The sequence below is a fragment of the Canis aureus genome, chromosome 8 (genome assembly GCF_053574225.1).
Source record: "Canis aureus isolate CA01 chromosome 8, VMU_Caureus_v.1.0, whole genome shotgun sequence".
In the NCBI taxonomy this organism is placed as follows: domain Eukaryota; kingdom Metazoa; phylum Chordata; class Mammalia; order Carnivora; family Canidae; genus Canis; species Canis aureus.
In genome coordinates, this window is record NC_135618.1 from 40,723,433 (window position 1) to 40,745,858 (window position 22,426).

The 22,426-nt window shown below is 63.4% G+C and overlaps 1 protein-coding gene and 1 long non-coding RNA gene across 4 annotated transcripts; one reads left to right on the plus strand and one right to left on the minus strand.

Annotated features, from left to right (window-relative positions):
- Nucleotides 1–1,038: 1,038 nt before the first annotated feature.
- Nucleotides 1,039–22,406, plus strand: GLIS2 (GLIS family zinc finger 2). 3 transcript variants are annotated; one of them, XM_077906423.1, is made up of 7 exons: nucleotides 1,039–1,187; nucleotides 16,274–16,516; nucleotides 17,310–17,482; nucleotides 18,171–18,347; nucleotides 18,436–18,569; nucleotides 18,657–18,775; nucleotides 19,732–22,406. In XM_077906423.1, the coding sequence occupies exons 2-7, from the start codon at nucleotides 16,345–16,347 to the stop codon at nucleotides 20,529–20,531; spliced, it is 1,575 nt and encodes a 524-aa protein (XP_077762549.1). In that variant the 5' UTR covers nucleotides 1,039–1,187; nucleotides 16,274–16,344; the 3' UTR covers nucleotides 20,532–22,406. The 3 variants fall into 3 exon arrangements, with proteins under 3 accessions (XP_077762549.1, XP_077762547.1, XP_077762548.1); XM_077906421.1 differs by lacking the exon at nucleotides 1,039–1,187 and adding an exon at nucleotides 2,426–2,491; XM_077906422.1 differs by lacking the exon at nucleotides 1,039–1,187 and adding an exon at nucleotides 12,035–12,103.
- On the minus strand, nucleotides 9,472–13,125 carry LOC144318925 (uncharacterized). The gene is made up of 4 exons (XR_013384877.1): nucleotides 12,577–13,125; nucleotides 11,805–11,993; nucleotides 10,119–10,257; nucleotides 9,472–9,717 (listed from the first exon to the last, which is right to left on the minus strand). It is a non-coding gene; the product is annotated as an uncharacterized LOC144318925 (long non-coding RNA).
- Nucleotides 22,407–22,426: the final 20 nt, after the last annotated feature.

Below are 22,426 nucleotides of genomic sequence, written 5' to 3' on the forward strand. Positions count from 1 at the left end.
ATTATCATCCTGAAGTCAGAATCCCAACTCAGAGTCCTCACTGGGAGCAACCTGCCTGTCTGTGAAAACAAGTGGGTGTAGAAAAACAATGAGAAAGGCTCTCCAGCTGTAAAGGTTTCTTACGGTCAAGTGCCCCTGGGAGCTCGGAGATCGTTGGATCTCCAACGATCCAATCCTGGAGATGGAGGTGCCACCGGACTGATTTTAGGACCCCTGAGGGCAAGGACAGCTGAGGTTGTTCACCTTTGTCTCCACTGTCGCACAGCGCCTGGCACCCTGCAGGCACGCCATAAGCGTTATTAACAGATGAAGAAATAGCCCCCTGTGCACCTATTTTTTCTTTCTTACCTTTTTTCAATATACCTAGATTCCCGGGGGGCCTGAGCCGGACCTGGCGAGCTTGAAGTACACTGAGCCTCCAGCTGCAGGGCCCCCGCAGCAGCCTGAATCGCCGCGATCCCGGGCGCCGGGAGGGGGCGCTCTGCGGCCCTCAGCCTCTTCCCCTCCCCACGCACCCGGAGGACTGGGAGAGTCGGCCCTTAACAGCCCCCTCCTGGAAGGTGCTGGGTCCCAAAGCTGGCCTGCCCCAGGCCCATCTGCCGGCTAATATTTAACCAGGTCTCACTCCACATTACCCACACGAGGGAAATCGGGGTGGGGTGGGGGCAGAGGAGGTCACCTCCAAATCGCTACTTTCGGGGCCTATAGGCCTTTCATGTATCACCCAACAGTTCATAAGCACCTATTCTGCGTCTGTTCCTGTAAGTCATGAAAACCTATTATGTGTGCATTCATGCAACCATCATAAGCTCCATCTATGTATCCATTTGCCCAAAATATCATAAGCATTTACTGTGTGTCCATGTAAGAGCAGGAACTCTGTGTCCATTTATGCAACAGCCAGGAGCACCTACTATATGTACATTCGCTTAACATGTAAGGAGCACCTACCCTGTATCCATCAGTGCAAAATGTCTTGAGCACCTACTAGGTGCAAAGCGCGGTGCCAGGAGCTGAGGATGCTGCATGATCAAGACCCGCCGGCTTCAGGCGCTGGCTGGGGACAGCGGCAGCAGATGCACCCGGAGTCAGATGCCTCACCTACCAGAGGATGCTCTTCCTCTCCTGCACTCCTCGAGGCCAACTGTGAACCAAGATCTGCCACCTGACCGCAGAGCGGCGAGAAGGTAACTGGGCAGGGGCTCCAGCTTGGCCCAAACGAGACACACCAGAACGCGAGTCTGGTTCAACGTCGGGAGGGAAAAGACAGCTTAGGGGGGTGCGGGGCTTTCGCCCTCGCCGGCACCCACTCCTTCCACGTCCTAACGGCGGGCGCCGCGCAGGGGCGCGGAGGGAGCGCGGAGGGTCGGGGCGCGATCGAGGATCCCCAGCGCTCGGGCTGGGGACGCAGGTAGTCCCAACCGCTAGGACCAAGACTAGGGCCGAGCGGAAGCCCGGACCGCTCCCGGCCGGACTTCGTCCTGCCCGTCCCGAGGGCACGGGGGGTGGGGGGGCGGGGGGACCAGCCCGGCTTGGGACGCGAGGGAGGGGCTCCCGTCCGGGCTCGAACCCCGGCTTGAGCCTCCCCGAATCCCGAGCCGGGGCCTCTGCCCGCCGGGCGCTGCCCGCGCGTTCCTGGAACTGGGCTGGGCGGAGAAATCAGGGCCTGCGGAGAGGCATTCCTGCCGCCCTCCCCGCCGCCCGGGGCCGCGGGGGGCCTGGCCAAGGTGACCCCGCGGGGGGGAGGCGAGGGGCCCCCCGCCCCCTCGGCCGCAGCGACCTCCTCCATCTTCCCCGTCTCCGGGGCTCTTCCTCTGGGCCCGCCCGCCCCCTCCCCGGGCTTCCCCGAGGGCGGGACATCCCTCCCCCGCGCCCCCGCCCCCCCCGCCCCCCAGGCCACCTCCGGGCCGTGTCCCAGCGCTGCCCTCGGGCCGGGGGCGGGGCCGCGCGGGGGTGGGGGGCGCGGGGATGGGGCCGCGGGGGACGCCCGCCGCTCGCCGCGGCCCCGCCGCCCTCGCTGCCTCCCTTCCCCCGGCCCCGCGCCGGCTCCCGGCCGCCCCCTCCCCCGACGCGCACGCCCCGCCTGGCAGCTGGCGCCCCGGGCCTGGGGCCGCCGCGGCGAGAGGGGTTTGCAGGGAGGGCGGGCGCGAGGGAGCCAGCGGGGGAGGGAGGAGGGAGCGAGGCCGCCCCCCGCGCCCCTCCTCCTCCCCCTCCTCCGAGGCTCGCCCGGCCCTCCTCCCGCCGCCTCCCTCCTCCCTCCTCCTCCCTCTCCAAGACATCCCCGCACGGCCCGGCCGCCGCGGCCACCTTCCCTGCCGGAGCTGCAGATGTGGCGGAGCGGCCGGGCGCCGGGCGGCCGAGCCAGGGGAGCCCGCGCCGCGTGAGCCTCGCGCCCCGGCGCCCGCCCGCCCCGGCCCCCCCCCGCTCGCGCCCCCGCCGCCCCCCGACCGCCGGAGCCCGCAGCCCGGAGCCCGCCGCCCCCGCCGCCGAGGTAGGAAGCTCCGGGGCGTCGCGCCGTGGGGCCGGGACCCGGCTGGCGGGGCGCGGGGGCGCGGGGGGCGCGGGGGGCCCGGGCCCCGAGGGTCGCCTCCGCCGCCCGCGTCCGCGCCTCGCCTCGCCCCGGGCCATTGTGAGCCCTCGCCGGGGCCCCCGCGCTCGCTCCCTCGCTCGCTGGGCTCGCGCGCTCCCTCCCTCGCCGGCTCCCGGCCCCGTCCCCTCCGCGTCTCCGTCTTTCTCCTCCCTCCTTCCCTCCCTCCGTCCGGAGGCCGGGCCGAGCCGCGGCCGGGCCCGGGGCGGGAGCAAACTTCGGCAGGGAAGTTGGGCGGCCGCGGAGGGGGCGCGCTGCGGGCCGGGGGGGCCCTGGAGCCTGGGCACGAAGTTGTCTGGGGCGCCGGGCAGCCGCCCCTTCCCACGGCTGCGCCGGGCTGTTTCCAGGACGGGGTTTGGAAGGTGTCTCCTCCCTCGTCCGGGAAAGTCTCCCCCCTGCTGCCCCGGGCTAGCCCGGGCCCTTCCTGGGCCGGGGGGAGGGAGGGGAGGCGTCCCTGGGGGTCGGGACCGGGGGTGCTGCGGGGTCAGGACCCGGAGCCGGAGGCCGGGCTGGCACTTGTCTGTCCACTGCTGTCTGCGTGGAAGCAGAAGAACCCGGCCAAGTGAAGGGGGCAGGGGACCCGGCGGCCCGCAGGAGGGTCTGGAGGAGTGGGGGAGGGGTGAGGCAGGTGCATCCCGAGGGAGGGAGATGCCGGCACCCCGCTTCCCGCAGGCCCCCTGGAACGGGGCTGGAATCTAGGCTGGCACCTGGAGGCCCTGGCACACTGCCCTGGCGGGTCAGGTCCTCGGGCCACAGCAGGGCAGCATGCTGCCCGTCTGCCTGTCCAGGAGGGCCCGCCTGGCCTGGCCCCCCGGGGCAGTGATGGTGGCAGGGATCCTGGCCCTGCCCTGGGGCCTGGGAAGCGGGAAGGGATCCTGGGAGGAGCCCTGGGCCCCCAGCCATCACAGCCCAGGATCTTGGCTCTAAAGGGAACGCTTGACACTGAGGGGGCAGCCAGGCGAGCCGGGGACCTGGCCAAGGCCTGGGCTCTCGTGGCTCTCGGTCTAGGCCAGGGCCAGGGCCTGAGCTGTGGGCTTTCGAGGCAGCCTTCCTGAGGGTCTTCCAGCCCCGAGGGAAGCTGGGGCCGAGCCGATGCTAGAGACCCGCAGGAGACACCCTGCCCCCCCAGGGGCTTCCTCAGTTCCCAAGCTCAGGGAAGGAGAAACTGGCCGCTTCCTTCTGCCCACCCACCCAGCCCTCTCCAAGCCCCACTCCCGGTGCCACAGCGCCACAGCTGTTCCAGCCCAGCCCACACATCCCTCCCCGTGACCTCGGAGCCTTCCCCCTCTGCTCCTCCTTCTCCCCTCTGGGCCTGGGCTGGGCCTCCCAGCTGGCCCTGGCCCACTCTGGGGGAGGGGCTGCACCTGGGGAGCTCTTCCGAGGACACCTCTTCCAAGCTCCAGCCCTGCCCGTTTTACAGCCCACCTCCAGTTCTCCTTGGCCCTGTCTGCAAGCAGCCAAGAATGAGGCAGTGCCAGGGCGTTGGGGCACAGTGTATGGGGGTTGGGGACCCCTTGGAAGCAGCCCTGTTTTCCGTAGCTCCTTACCCTCCCCCTCCTTTCCGGAGCTGCCATTAGCGCTGACCCTCTGACCCCCAGAGCCTGCCCGCCCTTCTCTGTCTGTGACCTTTGACCTTTGGTGTTAAATCCCTCCAGCTGGGGCTCTACGGCCCCTGAGTGACCCTGGCCTAGGTCCCCTGGGGGGCCTCTCCCTTCTCCTGGCTCTCTACACAGGGACACCTGCCAGTCCCTCCCTCACTGATGGGGAGGGGGTGCCCCAGGAAGCCAGACAGTGAGTCACCCCACTTCCAGGCACCACTGCTTTTAGAGTCCGTGGCTTTGGGGGATTCACAAGAGCCAGGCCACAGCCTGGAGGGTAACTGGGAAAAGCCCCTGGCCTGGGAATCTGATGTCTTAGATTTGAGTTTGAGCCAGGCCACCAACTCCCAGGGGTCCTTGGGCCGGCTCCCCACCCCTCCATCACCCCACCCCTTCCTGGGTCTCAGTTTCCTCTTCCATAAAACCAAGAGGTCAGACAAGGTGAGCTTTCCGAGCTGGAGTCCGTGAGAAGACTTGTTGTGGGGGGGATGCTGAGAAGTGGGGTCAGGCCAACAAATCCAACTCTCAATTATCCGTGGGTGGAGCCAGTATGAATAACTGGATGCCACAGACATCCCAAAACCTCATTTCAAACAATCGTGTGAACCGCGTCCCCCCAAAGCTTTTGTTGTTTCTAAAAAGCCAGCTGCGAATGGGTAGCCACAGCCATGTCTTGTGCCTGGGCTCCCCTTGCTGGGAGTGCCCTCGGAGGGCAGACTGGCCTGCGGGAACACAAAGCCCTGCCAGGGCCCCTCCTGGGGGCCTGGGCCAGCACCCCTCTCACCCCACCTTGCAGCCCCCACCCCCCCTTCCCTGGCCTGGCCTTGGCCCCAGGCGGTGGGAGTGTCTCCTGCCACCTAATCCTCCCGGGGTCTGAACTGCGGTACAGGAGGAAGAATGTGTTTTCCTGACAACATTTTCCCATGTGCATTTTCATCCACCCTGACTTGCCTGGAATCCCACTTGGGTGAGGGGGTGGGGACGGGTGCTGGGCAGAGTTGGGGGCAATCCCAGGATGAGGGAGGGTGGCGACGGCTGTGCCTGGGGGACCAGATGTTGGGGCTGGAGCCTGCAGTTGAGCTCTTTGGGAGGCGTCGGGGTGGGGCCCTGGTGCTGGGAGGCGCCCTGGGGTTTGGTGGGGGAGATGGCTGCTCCTGGCTCTCCCCTCGGGCACCGGATGACCCCCCCAGGTTATGTACCAGGGGAGTCTGTGGAAGCCCCTCACCCAAGCAGGGAGTTCGGCTTGTAATGGAGAGGCCCGAGCTGGGTGAAATAGGGGGGAGAAGGTCTTTTCGGGGTTGCAGAGAAGCCTCCCTCTATTCAGGATTATTATTGTCGTTTTATATTTCACACAGATGACCGAGGCCAGGGGGTGACTGGCGGAAGGTGCCGGCTGGTCCCCCCTTCACCCAGAGTTGGGGAGGATCCCTGGCTGGTGAGGTCAGGGCAGCCAGAAAGGTGTGTGGCCCAGACGTGTGCCGGGATGGCACCTCTCTGAGATGGGATCTGCACATCTGCCCCAGTGGCTTCTAAGGTGGCCTACTCAGCGCCACCCTGGTGCATTCAGGTGTGGCTGGGGGCGGGGATGCGGCATCGTGCACCTCCGGTAGGACCTCTGGCGCTTTGCTGACCAGCCAGGGTTGAAGCTTTGCTGCTGGGAAAGGAAAGGATGTACTGTGGGGGTTTCTGTGTAGGGGCGCAGCCTGAAGCACAGAGACCCTGGTCTCTCTCCTGCCTCCGGCTCAGCCCTGGAAACCCCTGCTGTCTCTCCAACTAATAAAAATGCCAGCTTAGGCCCCTAGGAAGGCAGGGATAGGGTGCCAACGTTGGTCAGGGGATGGAACAGCCTGGGGAACACCCTGATTTTTTCGACTCCCCGAAAAAATCAGCACACTGCCTTAAGTGGCCCAGGGAATTTTGCAGGTGTTGACATCTGTCACCTGAAATTGTCACATCAGCCCTGTGAGGAAGATCCATTGATCACTGTTGACAAATGAAGAAACTAAAGCCTGAGGATGAGGCAGGACCAGTGGGCATCTGGGCCCAAGTTCCTGGGTGTGCTCTGGCTGGGGGGCTGGGGGGTGCTCTCTGGTGGCCAGTTTCCCACCTGGTTTAAGAAGGGATCCTGCTCTTGAGGGGAACCCAAGGTGGCCCTAGCAGCTGTGTACACAGGGCCCCCAAGCCTCCACCCTTTCTGGTACTGATCCTTCTGGCCTTGGCTCCAGACTGCTCCACGGGGAGGTGAGGCCTGGCCCAGGTCTGCGGGGGTCCCTGGCCCTTCTTCTCATTGCAGCTGTGGTGCTGTGGGACCCTCCCAGGGGAACTCTGGGGGCCTCTACGGAGCCTGACCTGCCATCCTGGCCAGGACGCTTCTCTCCACACTCCCTCAGGCCTCAGGCCGTGCAGGGCAGAGGCCTGGAGCTCTGGCCTTCCTCTCCTCCTCTCCCTCCCAGATGGGATGGAGGGTTCTGGTGAACTCATGGTCAGGCTGGGAGGAGCCTGGGGGGCACAGAGATATGAAGTGATTCCAGTTTTGGGGGGGGGGGACTTTCTATCTGCTCCAGATGCCCCTGGTGGGGATTGGGCAGAGGGATTGAGAATCTTCTAGAGCTGTGACTGGGGGTCGGGGGAGAGGCTGGGGCTTCCTCAGGCCCTTTGTCTTCGAGGCCTGAGAAGCCAGGTAGTACCCGCCACAGGAAGGGCCCCGCTATGGAGCGTGCGACATGTGTGTGCACACGTACTCCTGCCTTGGCAGATGGCTGCCCGGGGAGGGGACTGACCCACCCCTGGGCCCCCTCCTCCAGTCACAGCCAAGGGCGGGTGGGAGGCTTCAGAGGCCCCAGGAGGCTGCAGACCTGCCTGAGTCAGCCCTGGGAAAGCAGTCCTGCCCAGCTGACAGAGGGTTGCGTCTCCTTTACACAGACGCACTCACAGGCTAGTGCCCCCTGGGACCCTAGAAGTAAGGAGGCGGCTGGTGGGGGCAAGCGGGGGGTGGGGGTGGCGGCGACACTGAAGCTTGGAGACTCAAGGGCTCGGCCTGGGGTCACTTGGGGTCAGGGAGGGACAGAGAGGGACCGGAGCCTAAGACAGTCTGGCCCTGGCCCCTGAAATGTCAGTTCAACCTGGGAATCCCCTCAGCTCCACTGTTGCCAGCCCTGCATCCACCGCAGGCACCCCCTCCACCCCAGGCCCTGCATCCACCTCAGGCCCCCCCATCCACCACAGGCCCTGTATCCATCCCAGGCCCGGCATCCACTGCAGGCCCCCCATCCACCGCAGGCCCTGCGTCCACCCCAAGCCCCCCATCCACCCCAGGCCCCCATCTGCACAGGTACCATATCCACCTCAGGCCCCCCCATCCACCCCAGGCCCCCCATCCACCCCAGGCCCCCCCATCTGCCCCAGGCCCCCCATCAGCCCCAGGCCCCCCATCAGCCCCAGGCCCCCCATCCACCACAGGCCCCCCATCCGCCCCAGGCCCCCCATCCACCCCAGGCCCCCCCATCCACCACAGGCCCTACATGCACTGCAGGGGCAGGGGGGCAGGATGCCCTGACACTGGGCCCTGACGTGGGGGCAGCTGCGTCTGGGGAAGCCTCTCTCTCTCCCTTCGCCCCATCGTCCAGCTGGATCTGGCTGGCAAGTTCCGGCCTGCCTGAGCCCTTTCTCCCCTGGGCCGCTGCCTCCTGCATCCAGAGCCCCCAGCCCCCAGCCCCACACTTTCAGGCTGACTGACCCTGAGCTGTGATATCTCTGCCCCTGGGCTGTGGGGCCCTCCATTGTCCTGCCTGTTCTAAAGCTCTGCCTGCAGCCTGCCCCCCAGCACCCGCCCGCCCCCCCCCCCCCCCCAGCACGGCTGGCTGTTTGCCTGCCAGCCCCACCCTCCTCCAGGCAGGGACCGCAGCACCACCTTAGGACACCTAGTGGTCACCCTGCTTGGTCCTTTGGACCATGGGCCCCAAGGGCCTGAAGCAGGCCGGGCCTGGCAGGGCCCTACCCAGTGGCTGTTTCCTTTTGGCTTTGGAGATTGCCCCCAGCTTCTAGATTTGCTTTGCTGCAGAATTGGAGAAGGAGGGGAGGGGCACGGGAGGGGCACGGGAAGGGGGGCAAGGAGAAAGGGCTGCAGGCAGGGGATAGTGGGGGGCTGGGGGTGGAGTCCAGAGTTCCTGGGCCTGGCTGCTGGCTCTTCTGGGGTGGGCTCTGCGCCACGCTGGGTGGGCATGGCAGGACAGAAGCTGGGGGAACTGGGCCCTGCCAGTCATCCCATCTGAACCAGGGCAACAGTGGCCACCTCGTCCTCGTCCAGGTCTCCTCCTGGGTCCTTTGCAGGGGAAGAGACCTCTGTGTCAAGGCCCAGGCCCTGCCTCTCACCTTGACCTTGGGCAAGCCACTTCTTTCTTTGGGCCTCAGCCCCTCCATACCTACCCACCTCACCTGGCTACTGGGTACCACAAATGGATTTATTCATTCAAGCAACACACACTGAGTGCCAGGTGTTCAGGAAAAGCAGAGAGGGCAGGTGCGATGGTGCTGTTTAGGGAGCGGTTAGGGTTCTCAAGCTCCAGGCTACTTTAGGCCAGTGCTTCCCTTTCCCGGGTGGGGAAACTGAGGCCCAGAGCTTGGCCCACATCAGATTGTGGTGGGCCAGGTTTCTGACTCGGAGCCCCCAGCACTTTGCATCACTGCACAGATCCTGCTAGTGGGAGGAGTTAGCACAGCGTGGGGCCGTGGGAAATAGTGCGTGGTCTGCTCCATGAGGCCTTCACCTGCTCCAGGACTCCCTTCTTGGAGTGAGGCTCTAAATGCCAGGTGCAGGGGTAAGTGCCAGGGCCAAAGACGGGTGTGGGGGCAGTGCGCATGGCACTCTGTGTGTAGGGCTGGGCACCCAAGGTACGTTCAGGAGCTGGTGACATGATGGTACAAGTGAGGACTTGGACCCGGGATGAGTGTGGCAGGCAGCACAGGCCCCTGCAGGGCTGGGAACACTGTCCTCGGCAGCCTGGGGACAGAAGCAGGTCCTCTGCTCGGCTGTCAGGCCCTGGAAGAACAGCCCACGCGTGGCTGCAAGAGGTCTGAGGCCCGGGAGGGTGAATCAGGGAAGACCTGCTGCGGGAAGGGGTAGGAGGGGAATGGCAGATGGAGGAGAATATGGGAATGTGGAAGGTTGTGCAGCGGGACCTGGCACCCATGAGTGAGCATCGGGCTCATGGGAGAAGGAGGATCCTGAGAAAGGAGGTGCCGCAGGGGAGCGCTTGAGGCCTGGAGCCTGTGGGCTGGAAAGGGAGAGGGTGCTTTCTGTGTAGAGCACTCCATGGCTCCCCAGTGCCCTCCAGGCCCTGGCCCAGCCTCTCTCTTGGGCCGCAGTCCAGGCCTCTACAGCATTGGGCCCAGAAAGAGTGTGGGCCTTAGAACCTGGTAGTGAACCCCAGACGTGCTACTTACAAAGCTCTGTGACCTTGGGGGTGACTGAACCTCTCTCAGCCTCCATCTCCCCCTCTGGAAAATGGAGAGGCTAGCACCTAATTTGCAGGGCTGTGAGGATGGATGGAGATGGTGAGCCCGAGGCAGACTGGCCTGTCTGGCCTGCAGAGCAAGTTAGGATCTAATGCCCCAGCACTTCACCCCATGTCTCCCTGCTTAGGAGCAGCCCCTCCCAGCCCTCCTGCTCTTGTTCCCCACCGAGGTCTGGGCGCCTTTCATCCTCATTCATCTGTGGGCCCCCAGGACGGAGTGGGGTGGAGGGCCTGCTGCTGGAATGCATAACTGAGCGATGGGGTAAATGAGGCGGAGGGAGGGAAGGGCCAAAGTCCAGAGCCCGCCTTGCCAGCCTCTGCTCAGAGTTGGCAGGTGCTGTCCAGGGCCTGCTGCTTGTCCCAGGGGCAGTGGGAGGGCTGGGCCGTGGCAAAAGCCCCCAGGACCCAGGAGGTACTCACAGGGTTGTCTTAGAGCCGGACTTGGTTGGGAAAGTGCAGTTTTCCTTCCCTTTGGGGCCCGGGCCTCATCCCTGCTGCTCCTCGTAACTGCTGGGTCCCAGAGCCTGATGCTGGTCACATGCTGTGTCCTGTGTGTATGCTGTTGGGGCACAGGTGTGACACACATGCATGTGCCCGTATGTCGGGCTGCTGTGAGTGCCCGCCTGCGTCCTGTGGGATACTGGCCATTGCCTGTGGCGGCCCCAGAGAGTTCTGGCACAGTGCCCAGCCCTGACTGTCCACCATGAGTGGCAGTGCTGCCTAGCAGGGCCCGGCCTGCTCCCGCCGAGGCCTCAGTGGGTGTGTGTCCCTGTCTGGCTCCCCACAGCCCTGCGCCAGCTCCTCCCGGGGATCTGGGCAGCCTGGGCCTGGCCCTTCCCTTCCCAGTCCGAGGGCGGGCGTGGGGGCTGCTTGGCGGGCTCGCCTCTGGCTAAGGCCCAGGTGCAGGCAGTGCTCAGAGCCCCACGCACCACCTCTCCCCCTGCACCCCCAAGAAGGCTGGGCAGACAGGAAAATACCAGACATAGTTGTGCAAAGGTGGCTGCAGGCAGGCAGGCAGCAGGGGGTGGAGGCCCTTGAGATGGGGGCCTGGAAGCCACCGGCCTGAGGGAGGCTTCTGTGCCAGGCTGGCCCTGCAGCCGGACAGACATGCACATCTGTGTGAGTGTGCATGTGTGGGCCGGGCCCATGAGTGAGTCGCTCCTCCCTACCTCACTGTCCCCCGCCCCAGCCTGGTGGCATTGGTGAAGCCAGGACTGGTGAGGGGGTGGGCACAGGGGCGGGGAAGCCAGCCTTGAGCCTCCCAGCTTCAGCACTGCTGAAGTATCTGGGTGACCTGGGGAGGCCAAGGGATTGCATGGGGCACCACCCCCCCACGGCCAGGAACCAGAACTCTCAGTCTACTAGTTGCCAGCATCTCCTGCATGCCAGGCACTGGCCCGCCTCTCCCTGCAGGATGTCCTGGGTCCCCACCTTGCCGGTGAGCTGACACCTGACACCTTATGTGGTACCTGTTTGTGACTAAGGCTCACCGGGGCCACAGGGACCCATCTGAGGCCCCACAGCCATGGGCCAGAGAGCAGGGGACTGGGAGCAGCTAGCCTGGCCCTGGCAGCGCTATCTAAACATGCCCGAGTGAGATTTGGCACCCACTGCTATTCAGGTGCTGCCCGGCTGAGGGCTTTCCTGAGGCCCCCACAGCTGAGCGCAGAGAGCTTGGCTCTGGCTGGGTCACCTGGGGTGCTGGCGCTCCCACCTGGGTGGGGTCTGCCCTCCCACGGGAATCTGGGGAGGCCCCCCAGGGCTGGCTGAGGGCCCATCTGGGATGGGGGAGGGAGGGGCCTGCCTGCTGAGAGGTTCCCAGGAAGGCGAACCCCTCGGGCTTCCAGGGCTTCCAGGAAATGCGGCCTGCCCTGGCCCCTCTCCTCTCTCCTGGGACCCGCTGGGGCTGGGCGAGGCCTCAGGATAAGCCCCTCCCCTGGGTCAGGGAGGAGGCCTGCTCCTCCCAGGGCTGCTCGGGCCTCCAGGGCCCCCCTCCTTCTCTTCGAGCAGTTGGGCCCTGGAAGGTGGCTTGGGTCAGCTGTGGCCACTGCACAGGACAGCTGATGCCTGAGGCTCTCTGAGGGGCACAAGCTTGTTTAGTTGTACCTTAAAATGAAGGCCGGGCACGCTCAGGTGACGGTGAGACTGTGTTGTCTGTGGACACGGGAGGCCAGTCACCCCACAGAGCTGTCCTCACAGCTCCAGACTAGCCAAGGCTGGACGGTTCAGTGATGGTGACAGTTAATTCAACAAGGGTGACCAGGACCTACTACGTGCCCAGCATTGTTTCAGTTGCTGAATATGACATAATAATGGGAAACATTAAGAAATCACTGGATGTGTGCGTCACTAGCCAAAACCCAAGGAGGGGTTCTCATTACTATTACCATCATCCCATTTTCGAGGTGAGGACAGTGAGGCAGGGAGGTGACTTGCCCTGTCACTTGGGCAGGAAGTAGCAGAGTGGAGCTGGAGACCCAGGTGGTCTGACCCGCACTTGGGCCTGCCCGCTCAGGGGGGTGGGGGGTGCTGAGAGGGTGAGGTCTCCCCTGCCCCAGCCCCTGCCGCTGGGCTGCCAGGAGGGTGGAGCCCTTGGCCAGAGCAGGGAGGGAGCCGCAGCAGTTCCCAGGAATGTGGGGCCGTTTGCTTTGGCAGCATATCTGCCCTCGGCTCTCCAAGCCTCCCTGTGGCCCCCCCCCACCGGCCATAGCTCGCCCCTCCAGCGCCCACCCACCGCCTGCCACCCCTCCTAGGCTCTGTACCTAACTCCCACAAACCCCTGGGAAGGGATGGGGTGCTAGGCGGGAGGGCTTTTGCCCTCCCTTCCGCACACATCCATGGGCACAGATGGTCTGGTGAACCTGGCTTCTGGACTCACCTGGGCTTGTGATCTAGGTCTGCCGCAGACAAGCTGCGTGACCCTGGACAGGTCACTTAACCTCCCTGAGCTGCAGTGATTACATCTGTAAGATGGGGGGCCCGGCACCTGCCTTCACAGGTGCTCGCTCTTCCCCTGGCTGTCAGCAACTGGCTGTTGGTCCTGTTGTGGGGTGATGTGCGCCCAGGGCTTCCAGTGGGCTTGCTGCCCGCCCGGCCCTCGGTGTCCCCAGCTTTGGGAAGTGCATGTTGATAGCCATGATCCCAAAGCAGCACAGGGGAGGCTGGGGATTTGCTTCCCTGCTCCGTGTGGGATCAGGAAGGCCACTGGGCTTCGAGAGGTGCATCCTGAGCCGTTGTCCCAGGGTCCTAGGCCAAAAGGGCCACGGCTGACCGAGAAAGGGCAGTTTGGGGACTACGGGGCAATCAGGGGTGTCCCTCCCCCCCCTTACAGGGCGCTGGCCTGCCTCTGGGGGTGGGTATGCCCAGGCGCCCCCTCTGCGCTCCGCAGAGCGGAGTCCAGCCCGCCGCGAGCCTGGTGAGCCCAAGCCTCAGTTTCCCCATGTGTACAGCCGTGGCAAGGGCGGGCTGCGCTCCCAGGAGGGCCCCGGGCAGCGGCGCCCCGACACCCCGACTCGGTGCGCACCGCGGGTGGGCTCCCAGGTGGGCGGGGCGGGGGCGCTCGTGGCGGCCGCACAATAGCGGCCATTGTCTGGGCCGGCGGCGGGGCGGCGGGGGGTGCGGCCCACCCTCGGGGTGACCCCCGCCCCCGGGAGGCCGCGGCCCGCCGGTGGTCCCCGCGCCGCCCCGCTTCCTCCCGCTCCCCGGGCTCTAATTAGTTCCTTTCGCAGCTGGAGCGGTGGCTGGCGACCACCTCGGCGCCGCCTCCGGCCCGCCCCCCCCCACCCCCCCTCCCGCCCGCCCCCCCCACCCCCCCGCGCCCCACGCCTGCCCCCCGCGCCCGCCCTCCGGGTCCCCCGCCCCGCCCCCCCGCCCCCCGCCTGGGCGCTGGCCCCCGGCCGCCTCCCGAGGGGGCCCCGCTGCGCCGCCAAGACCCGGACGGTGCCACCCTGGCGGTCGCCCGCCCCGCTCCTCGGCCCCAGAACAAAGAGCAGAGCCCCAGTTCAGAACCCGCGTCTACAGGCTGGGGGAGGGGGGAGGGGGGAGTGGAAGGAGCCACCTCGAGGTCCGCCAAGGTCAGGACAGGGGAGGTCACAGGGGGTCTTCCCCTTGCTGTGGGGCCACCTCTGGGAGGACGCCTGGGTGGGGCCGGCCTGGGGTTGGGGATGCTGAGAGCTGTGCGCCTTTGGGGTGGCTTTCCCGGGAGTGGGGGGCGGGCTGGGCCTCTGGACTGGGTTCTGGCTTCCATCCCAATGAAGCTCTGCCTCCCTGGGCAGAACCTAGTGACAGGAAGTGTGTGTGTGGGGGCTCTCTGGGGACTGGGCCTGCTGGTTAAGGGGGGTGCCGCAGTCCCCACTCCCACCTGGGCACTGTGCCTGCCCCACCCTGGTTAACACACTCCTTTTTTGCGGGGCCTCCCTAATTGTGGGTGGATGCAGGTCTCCTGCACATCTCCAGAACAAGATAACCAGGGTCTAGGGCTCCTCCCTGGACCCCTTCTGGCTTAGGGCAGAAGGGCAGATGCCAAAAAGGCTGTTACCTGGGCAGGGCTGCCAATCACAGGGTCAGTTTGAATTCCCAGTCCCCAAACCATCTTGCTACATGGTCCCCTCCTCTGGAAGGTCCGGTTGGGGGTGGGGGATGGAGGCTGTGGGGAGGCCTGTGGCCCTAGGCCAGCTGAAGGACCAGGCCACCAGCCCTTCCTGGCTCCTGAATTCTTAATCAGCATAAATATTTACTTCCTTCCTCCCCTTCCAGGCTCCCAGCACAGAGGAGCTTCAGGGAGGTTGGACTGGGCCTGTGTCTAAAAATAAACAGGTAGAGGGATAGGCAGACAGACAGACATAAGGGGAGGGGGGTCAGGCGGAGGGCAGCTCTCTGTCCAGCCAGAGGGAGAGTGGAAGGGCCCAAGGTCCATCCATCACTGTCACCCACCCACCTGCCCACCTTGGGTCTGGAGCTCCTAAAGGACCAGGTGGCAGCCTGATGGGCATCTCTGGCCCATGCATGGCCTGGGGGGCAAATCCAAACGGATCTGACTGCTCCTACCTAATGCAGTTTAACTGGGGCAAGTCGGGTCACAGATGGGGTCCCACGACCAAGTGTAGCTGCCCCTCCTTGGGCTCCGAGAGTTGCCATGTAGCTGGTAGGGTCTTGGAATGTCCTAGAAGCAGAGGGTCCTAATTTAGGTAGGGGACTGCCTTGTTGTGTCCCCGTGTGCTTGGAGGGTCTTGGCAGAAGTAGAGCTTTTCAGGGGAGATGGATGAGCCAGGACCTGGCACCAGAGAAAACTGTTTAAAGTTGCTGAGGTACGTGGCCGGGAAAAAAGATGAGTGGGGCCATAAAGGCTGTCCTGCTCCTTCCAGCTCCGTGAAGCAGCTCTGCACACGGGTGGGCATCTCTGGTTCCCACGGGGGGAGAGAGAGGTGTGCGTGTGTGCACACAGCTGAAATGTGTGGTCATGTACCATGTGGCGGTTACAGGATGTTCTATATTAAGTTATGAAAATGTGGAAAGAATGGTCAATGACGTGGAGTGTCTCATAGTTTTGGCTTGTTTAGCGGATAGATTTTTGGGGTATAATCACCCCAATTAGCAAACACAAGGATACACTTTGACCACATGTGGAAGGATTGCCCCTGGAAAAACTTTTTGAGTTTGGAATACAGCGTTGACCTTGCTTGCTCTCGTGTCATTTGTATGTGAAGAAAATCACACCATTGAGAAGTTCTAAGGGATGGTGAAAATACCAGTGTGAGAACTTCTAATAAAAGAGTATCATCACCACTAAAAAAAAAATGATGTATGGTATATATTTTATTAACCACCCAGCAGAGCTGGTTCACTTCCCTCCAACCCTGTCCCTGGCTGGCCTGGCTGCGCCACAGTCCCCAGCTGCCCCCTGGTGGCGGCTCAGAGCCCTCTGGCTCCGTGGGCCTATCAGCACCTCTCTTCAGCACCTCTCTTCAGCACAAGGGCACCTGTCTGCACCCCCATCCCTTGGGCCAGGCTCTGCACACCTTGCCTGAGACAGGCTCTCAGCTGCCTTCCCTTGGAGGTGACCACAGCTGCCCGGGAGCCCCGACACCAGCAGCACTTGTGATCAGTAGCTGAGAACCACTAGTGGCTTCCTTGGAGGACACCTGCTCTTGGCCTGGTTCTGGGCCCTCAGGCTCAAGCTGGGCATGTGATTCTGGGCACCACTTTCCACTCGGTCAGAAATGACCTTTGGGACTTCACTGACCAGCTCCAGGGAGGTCTGGCCTTCAATTGGTAGCTCTACCACTTCTTAGCTCTGTGACCTGAGGCAGTGTCTCTAAAAATCAGTTTTCATGGCAAAATGGACCCTCTGAGCTTTGCCTCCAGAACTGACTTGAGGGTAATGGAGATGGAAGCTCTCAGTAGGTGGCTGGCACTCATGCGACCTGGGGCCAGAGCCACTTGGAAGGTCCCCCTTCCCAGGGAGACAGCCTTCAGGCTGCTATACATCCACACCTCCCTCCCCTGGCGGCTTCAGGGGCTGCAGCAGGAGAAGCCTGAGGTCACGGTGTCACAGCACAGCTCCTGTCCTCCCCCAGGTTCCTGCCTGAATACCAGCTTGGGAACTCCCCACTGCCTGCAGCCACCTCCAACGCAGCCCCCCATCACCATGCACTCCTTGGACGAGCCGCTCGACCTGAAGCTGAGCATCACCAAGCTCCGGGCGGCGAGAGAAAAGCGGGAGAGGACGCTGAGTGTGGTCCGGCATCGAGCTCTGCACAGGGAGCTCGGCCTGGTGGATGACAGCCCCACGCCGGGCTCCCCAGGCTCTCCGCCCTCAGGTACAGCACCCCTGGTGGGGCTGGGGCTCCCAGGCCCCGATGGAGCCATGGCAATGGGAAGAACATCTGGGGTGTATCCCCCAGGATTTAACCAGGCCCTTCACGGCTTTCACCTTAGAGCTCTGTCCCTTTATTCTCCATCTCTGGAGGGGACATTGTCCCTGGGGGGAGGCAGCTGCCCAGTTCATGAAGCTGGCACAGCAGAGCCAGGATTCAAACCAGGCCTCTGAGAGGACATAGAGGAGCTAGTAAGGGGGAGCAGGCGGCTCACAAGCAGTGACAAAGGCCCTGTGACCCACCTCCTGGGCTTCAAGGCAGCATAGCCGGTCAGTCAGGTCCGGGGAGAGGGGACCAAGCCCAGCAAGTGCTTCTCAGGGGGTGCTTGGGGCTCAGGACATCTGCTCTGCTTCCTTGGACCCTGAAAACCAGACCTCTATGTCTGAGCTAGAGGGCTCTGGAAGCAGCCTGGTCCAAACCCCTCATGTTACACAGGGAGCAGTGAGGGCAGGAAGGGGCCCAGGAAGAGTCAGAAAGGTCCCTACCTGCCAGTGTGACAGCGAGCCAGGAGCCTGGCTTCCAATTCCTGCTCACTGGGTACTTTCCACTTCTGGTCTTAACCAACGGCTGATCTCTCATGGTGGCAAAAGTCACATTGGTCAGCTGTGCAGGTGGCTGCTCAGATGCTTGGGGTCCCAGGGTGGTTTGGAGTGTGGCTGGGGTCTGCTCCCAGGGTCATGGGAGGGTGGTTCAGAGGACTCAGCTCCAGCGTCCCTGAATAGTGCTTCTCCCTTAGGCTTCCTGCTGAACCCCAAGTTCCCTGAGAAGGTCGAGGGACGCTTTTCGGCAGCGCCTCTGGTGGACCTCAGCTTGTCACCGCCATCTGGGCTGGATTCTCCCAATGGCAGCAGCTCGCTGTCCCCCGAGCGCCAGGGCAATGGGGACCTGCCTGCAGTGCCCAGTGCCCCGGTAAGGAGGGCGTGCGGGTTCTGGAAGAGGTGGATTGGTTTTCTGGAAAGGACCACAAACTAGGTGGCTTAGGACAACAGAAAGGTATTATTCCATCAGTCCTGGGAGCTGAAGCCTGAAGCAAGGTTGTGCTCTGTCCCAAGGTTCTGGGCAAGATTATTCCCTCACTTCTTTCCAGCTTCTGTTGGCTCTCAGTGTTCCCTGACTTGTAGCTGTGTCACTTGAACCTCTGCCTCTGGTGTCACCTGCCTTCTTCCCTCTCTTGTGTGTCTCTGAGTTCAAATCTCCCTTTCTCTTATGAAGACATCCATCACTGGATTTAGTGCCCCCCAATCCAGTATGACCAGGGGTGGGGGGCAGAGGGAGAGGGAGAGAGAGAATCTTAAGCAGGATCTAGGCCCAGGGTGGAGCAGAAGCCGGGTTTGATCTCCCTACCCTGCCATCATGCCCTGAGCTGAAATCAAGGGTCAGACTCTTAACCGATGGAGCCACCCAGGTGCCCCGAGTATGACTTCTTAACTTGACTGCATCTGCAAAGACCCTATTTCCAACTAAGGTCACACCCACAGGTACAGGGACATATGACCCTGGGGGCCGACTCAACCTGCCACAGAAGGAGACACAGGGGGTCTGGGTGCGCTGGCCCGGGTGGGAGCACTGACAGCTCTGCCCTTCCCGTCTTCCCCAGGACTTCCAGCCACTGCGCTATCTGGATGGCGTCCCAAGTTCCTTCCAGTTCTTCCTGCCTCTGGGCTCCGGAGGGGCCCTGCACCTGCCTGCTTCCTCCTTCCTCACCGCCCCCAAGGACAAGTGCCTCTCGCCAGAGCTACCCCTGCCCAAACAGCTGGTGTGTCGCTGGGCCAAGGTGAGTGGGGGGGCGGAGGCTGGGGCTGGGGCCGAGGCCAGGGCCAGGGCGGCCCCATGTAGACCCAGAACTCTCCCCGGCCCCACAGTGTAACCAGCTCTTTGAGCTCCTGCAAGACCTGGTGGATCACGTCAACGATTACCACGTCAAGCCTGAGAAGGATGCAGGGTACTGCTGTCACTGGGAGGGCTGTGCCCGCCATGGCCGAGGCTTCAACGCCAGGTGAGGGAGGGTGAGAGGGGGGCGGGGGGAAGGGGCTCAGGTGTCGGGCGAGCTGAGCCAAGCTCCCCTGTGCCCTCCCTGGAGCAGGTACAAGATGCTCATCCATATCCGCACACACACCAATGAGAAGCCGCACCGGTGCCCCACCTGCAGCAAGAGCTTCTCACGCCTGGAAAATCTGAAGATCCACAACCGGTCGCACACAGGTGAGGAGCTGGGCTGGAGGGCGGGGGCTGGGCGGCTGGGCATCCTGCGCATCCAAGGAGGCGGCGGAGGGGAGGGGGGCAGTCTCATTGCTTAGCAGTCCTATTCCAAGTGCCACCCCTGGCTGAAGCCTCTCCTGTGGGTGCGACCCTCGACATCCACCCCTGGAGCACTCAGCATGTCGTGTGATCGTCCAAGTGCTGTCACCTGGGAGGCAGTGTGTGCTTGCTCCTCACCGGGCTCCAGCACACCGTGGGGCAGGCACTGGTGAACAGAGCCACACACCTAATTTTAAATTTACTAATCGCAAAAAAAAATTTTTTTAATTAAAAAAAATTCTAATTGCCACATTAAAAAAAAAAGGATAAAGGGATAGGTGAAATGAATTGTAATGAAATATTTTCTTGAATCCGATATATTAAAAAAAACTTATCAATGAGACGCTGGAATTAATTTTGTACAAAGTTGTGGAGTCACAACCCGGTGCGTATTTTTCCCCTTGCTCACAGCCCATCTCCGTTTGGGCCAGCCGCATTTCAAAGGCTCAGGGCCGCGAGTGGCCATTTCATGGACCCAGAGGTGTTCTGCTGAGCCAGGACCAAATACAGCACAGGGCGCCGTCTCGCGGGGGTGACCTGGGCCGCCTCCCAGTGGGTCTTCCCGGGAGTACACACGCAGATTTGTGGGACCACTGGTTGAAGTGGTCATGTCATCCGCAAATTAAAGCACAGGACGGAGGCCGGGGGCACACAGGGCTGGCTTCTGTGGCTGCGCCCCGCCGTCCCCACCTGGGATCAGATCTCGTGCCGGGTGCTGGGGACACCGTCCCCCACATCAGACAGTCCGCGCTCTCGGGGAGGTCTCGGTGTCAGGTGGGGGGCCTGGGGCTGCCCGACGTGTGGGTGGGGGTTAGGACACTGGGCTGGGGAGAGGCCCCTCATGCCGCCGCGCCCCGCAGGTGAGAAGCCCTACGTCTGCCCCTACGAGGGCTGCAACAAGCGCTACTCCAACTCCAGCGACCGCTTCAAGCATACGCGCACCCACTACGTGGACAAGCCCTACTACTGCAAGATGCCCGGCTGCCACAAGCGCTACACGGACCCCAGCTCGCTGCGCAAGCACATCAAGGCCCACGGCCACTTCGTGTCTCACGAGCAGCAAGAGCTCCTGCAACTGCGCCCGCCCCCCAAACCACCGCTGCCCACCCCTGATGGCAACCCCTATGTCAGCGGAGCCCAGATCATCATCCCCAACCCCGCTGCCCTTTTCGGAGGCCCGGGCCTGCCCGGCCTGCCCCTCCCCCTGGCCCCTGGCCCCCTTGACCTCAGTGCCCTGGCCTGTGGCAACGGTGGGGGCGGTGGGGGTGCAGGGGGCATGGGTCCCGGGCTGCCGGGCCCCGTCTTGCCCCTCAATCTGGCCAAGAACCCGCTGCTGCCCTCACCCTTTGGGGCTGGTGGACTGGGCCTGCCTGTGGTCTCCCTCCTCGCTGGCTCCGCTGGCGGCAAGGCTGAGGGGGAGAAGGGGCGTGGGGCAGTGCCCGCCAGGTCTCTGGGCATGGAGGGCCGCAAGACCCCCCTTGAGAGGACGGAGAGCAGCCGCTCCCGGCCAAGCCCCGACGGACTGTCCCTGCTGCCCGGCACCGTGCTGGACCTGTCCACGGGCGTCAACTCCGCGGCCAGCAGCCCAGAGGCGCTCACTCCTGGCTGGGTGGTCATCCCGCCAGGCTCCGTGCTGCTCAAGCCGGCCGTGGTGAACTGACCGCCCAGCGGACAGCTACCTGCGGCCCTGCCCCTGACGAACGGAAAGTCTTCTGCGAAATAGCAATAATGTCCTCCTGCCCCCGGGGCCTGGGTGGCTGTGTCCCCCCCGCCCCCCCGTGGACCCAGCCCCAGACAAAGCTGGGCAGCAAGGATGGTGCTAGAAGGTCATTGGTGGTGTCCCAGGCTCCGGAGGGGGAACTGGCCCTGCCAGCCAGGGAGGGCTGTGCTCCCGGGTGCTGAGGCCTTGCTCACCTCTGGCCCTCCCCCTGCCCTGCCCCCCGCCTCGGTCCCCCAGGCTGCCCACCCTGGTGCCTCCCTCATTCAGTCGCCAGCCTGGGTCAGTGACCCTCCCTCCCTGCCTTGCCCACCTGCTAGACCTGTCCCCGTCCTGCCTGGCCTCTCTGGGCCCCTGCTCTGGGGGCTTCTTGGACCCCTTTCCCTCTGGCCCACTCTCCAGAGGGAGAGCAAGACAGACGCAGGCAAAGCCACAGAAAGAAGCCACCATATCCCTATGACAAGGTGCCTCCAACCTCAGAGAGGGAGGCCCGCTCTGCCAGCTGCCCCTCACCACTAGCCCGTCCAAAACCAGCCAGCACTACCTGAGGGTCGGCCCCTTCTCTGGGCTGGGTGCTCTCCAAAGCGAGGGGATTGCTGACCACTCCCCTGCCCCTTCCCTGCTGGGCCTCCTCCCTCTGCTTTCAGGGAGCCCTGAGTGAGGAGGCTAGACGCCAGGACCCTGGGCCCTCATTCGGCTCAGGGAATGGTGGGGCAGGGCCTGGCCTGGGACTCTGGAGGCTCACAGGGTTTCACGGAGGTGGGAGGCTGGCTGGGGACAATCCCAGGCTGGGGCACAGCTCCCATTCTGGGGGTGCCAAGTCACAGCCGGCACATGGGGGAAGGTAGGGCTCCAGGTCAGTGCTGGGCTTGCGAGCTTTCCAGAGGCCACGAACTGAAAACCCTGGGCTTGGGGGTGGTGAAGCCATGGGAGGGCCCCTCTGTTGGGAAGGGAGAAGAGGAAGGAACCCAGGGTTTACGACATGGCTGTTTCCTTTGGCTTTTCCCAACTGAGCCTCTGTTCTAGAGGTGTCCCCACCCCCTACAGGGCATGGGCCGGAATAAGCTAAGGATGCTGGTGCTCCACTGCCCCATCCTGCCAGGCCCGGGGGGCCTCAGCATAGGCACACCCCCACCCTTGCTGTTCCCTCTGGAGGTGGCCTGGCGGTCAGGACTTTTGGCTCCACAGCCACATGACCAAGCACTCCATTTCCCCTGCTGTAGAACAGGGAGCTGCAGGCTAGCAGTGGTGGCGGCAGCAGCCCAGCAGTTCCAGGGTCTCCCAGCTGCTCCTCTGAGCAGCTCTGCAGACTCCACCCTTTCCTGGACCGCCCTTCTGTCCTAGAGGGGTCACCCTGACCGGCCTGCCCTGATAGGGCCTGGCAGTGCTGGCTCTGCCCCTTGAAGGGGCTGTGAGTGAAGCAGGAGGGAGCTGGTCTCCTTTCTTCGGGCCCCCCAGGACCCAGGCCTTAAGTCCCCAGTTGGGGGTGAGGGCTTTGAGACTCAAGCCCAGGGAGCAGAGGAACAGGGCACTGAAAGGTGACATTAGCTCAGCATGTGACTCGGTGACAGACCAGGCTCGAGAGGGCTGGTGTACGTGTTGTTGTTGTGGGTTTGTTGTTGCACATTCCAGGATATCAGTATTTTAACAGGTTCTAAGTGCCTTTCTATCGTAGCTTATGTTTTTCCTCCTCTTGGCTCCATTGCTGTTAGCATAGAGTTTAAAAAAAAAAAAGAGATAAGCTAATGACTATAACAATATATTCCTCCATGTGAGAGGAAGTTTATAAAGAAACAATAAAAGTGAGTTGCAAAGATGGTTTCTGTCTTGGCTGTGCC